This window comes from Pterocles gutturalis, unplaced genomic scaffold (genome assembly GCF_000699245.1).
Source record: "Pterocles gutturalis isolate BGI_N339 unplaced genomic scaffold, ASM69924v1 scaffold24274, whole genome shotgun sequence".
In the NCBI taxonomy this organism is placed as follows: Eukaryota; Metazoa; Chordata; class Aves; order Pterocliformes; family Pteroclidae; genus Pterocles; species Pterocles gutturalis.
The window spans coordinates 12249-14088 of record NW_010128899.1 but is presented as its reverse complement, the minus strand read 5'-3'; the positions used below and the strand labels follow the sequence as shown (position 1 = coordinate 14088).

Here is a 1840-nt window from a genome sequence, read left to right as displayed (position 1 = left end):
CTAGCGGCTGAAGTCACTTTACAGAACAGTTGTGCCGCCAGAGTCCCACGTACCCAGAGAAGCTGGGGGACCCCCATCATCCCCGTGGGCTGCAGCCACAGTGGGGTATGGTGAGAGGGATGTGGAAAGCCATCGGTGGTCCTGCTAGGAGAAGGAGGGGCAGAGCCGGACGGGAAGGGAGCTCGGTGTCCCTGGGTGTGGGGAGGCAGGCGGGTAGGAGCAGGAGGTATCAGAGCCAGCCCTACTCCCTCAGAGGGGTGCAAACAATAATTAAATCTCTGACACCATAGGGAAGGGTCGTTAAGGAAAACCGCAGCCTCATGCTGGGATTTACCCTGGAAGCTCAGCCCACGGCGCTGGACCTAGGGCTGCATGGCCCATGGGGTTAATTCGCTGGTGCACCAGGGCCACATGCATAATCCAGACATAAACACTAATTCTTCTGTTTATCCTGAGTTTTTGGCTTTTACCTGACCAAGACAGCGATTTACAGGACAAAGCCCAGGGGTGCTGTACCTTTCATCCCTGGAAGCCCGCCTGGATGTGCCCTTCTTGCATGCTGAAGACCCCCCAAATAACCCCCCCAGAGGCTGTGTGACACACTTCTTTTTAATGGCAAGCTGATGGTACATGGGGGGAGGCACACACGACACTGGGGTGATGGGGACTGGCAGTGTTGGGTCTGAACAGCCCTGTTCAGGAGCTCCCCAGCACCTCCCAGCAGCGTTGGCAGGAGATGGGCTCTCTGGGATATGGGCCCCTGGCTGAGCCACCCCAAAATCACACGCAGGCACTGAAACCCAGCCCTTCACCTTTCCCTGCGAAAAGCAGCTCCCAGGGCTTGGGACAGCCCTCAGATCACCCTCGGGGATGGGCATGGATCCTCCTTTGGCACTGGGTCCAGCTGAGACCTGCCCCTGACCTCCAGGACACATGGAGAAGGGGCCACCCAGCTTCTTCCTTTCCTACATCGTGGGGAAGAGCTGCCCTGACCCATTGAACTCCCTGGGGGACCTACAAGCTTGGAAAGGTCCAAGATCATTTGTTTATAAAGCATTTTTTCCCTTTCTAATTGCTTTTAACTGCTCATTTCTGAGGTCAGATTTCTTTAGGACAGGACACTGATTTGTGCTGGTTTTGCTGGAGTACCTCTGTGTGAGCGGAGCGCACTGATACATACCGTCCTCAGGGCATGGAGGATATTACAGTCCTTTCCCGCACGTATTTGTGGGTTATTGGAGTTAAATACACGTGAGCAAGGTACAGACCAACACAGAGGATCTCCTCCTTCTCCCCGCCTCCCTCAGCAGGAGCATCCCTGCAGCCGGAGCATCCCTGCAGCCAGAGCATCCCTGCAGCCAGAGCATCCCTGCAGCCGGAACATCACTGCGTGGGGTGGGCAGGGCTGGGTCTGGGGTGGGAACAGGGCAGCCCAGACACTTGCACCAGACACCGTCACACAAACACACGGACTGGTCACACAGCTTGCCACACTGAACAGAAACACCTCAGGGGTACTGGGACAGGCAGCAGCTCCATCCTGGTGTGGCCAGGGTGGTGGTGAGGAGGATGACAGGGTCGGCAGCTCCCAACTGCTCCCCAAAAAACCCCCTCGAGCTGTCCTCAAGTGCTGCAGTGCAACCTGTGCAAATTGAGGGGGTCAGCCCCCCCATCCCATGGGGTGCCGGGTCCTCTCACATCATGGACTCCTCCTCCTCCTCCATCTCCCGGTCCACCTCGATGGCCGTGTTCTCGTAGCTGGTGATGCCCCCGTATTTCCGCATGTGGACCATCAGCGGCTTGGGGGGCTGGCTGGGGGGCCGGGGCCGCCCCCCCACCC

The 1840-nt window shown here is 58.0% G+C and overlaps 1 protein-coding gene across 1 annotated transcript in view; it reads right to left on the bottom strand.

Moving 5' to 3' along the window:
- Positions 1–1694: 1694 nt before the first annotated feature.
- The window catches only part of SLC6A7 (solute carrier family 6 (neurotransmitter transporter), member 7), a gene marked incomplete at its 5' end in the record, with an annotated part of 7368 nt that continues 7222 nt past the window's right edge, over positions 1695–1840 (bottom strand). Inside the window, one exon of the mRNA XM_010079787.1 lies at positions 1695–1840. This exon is cut by the window's right edge and continues 52 nt beyond it. Coding sequence (XP_010078089.1) covers positions 1695–1840 — 146 coding nt within the window.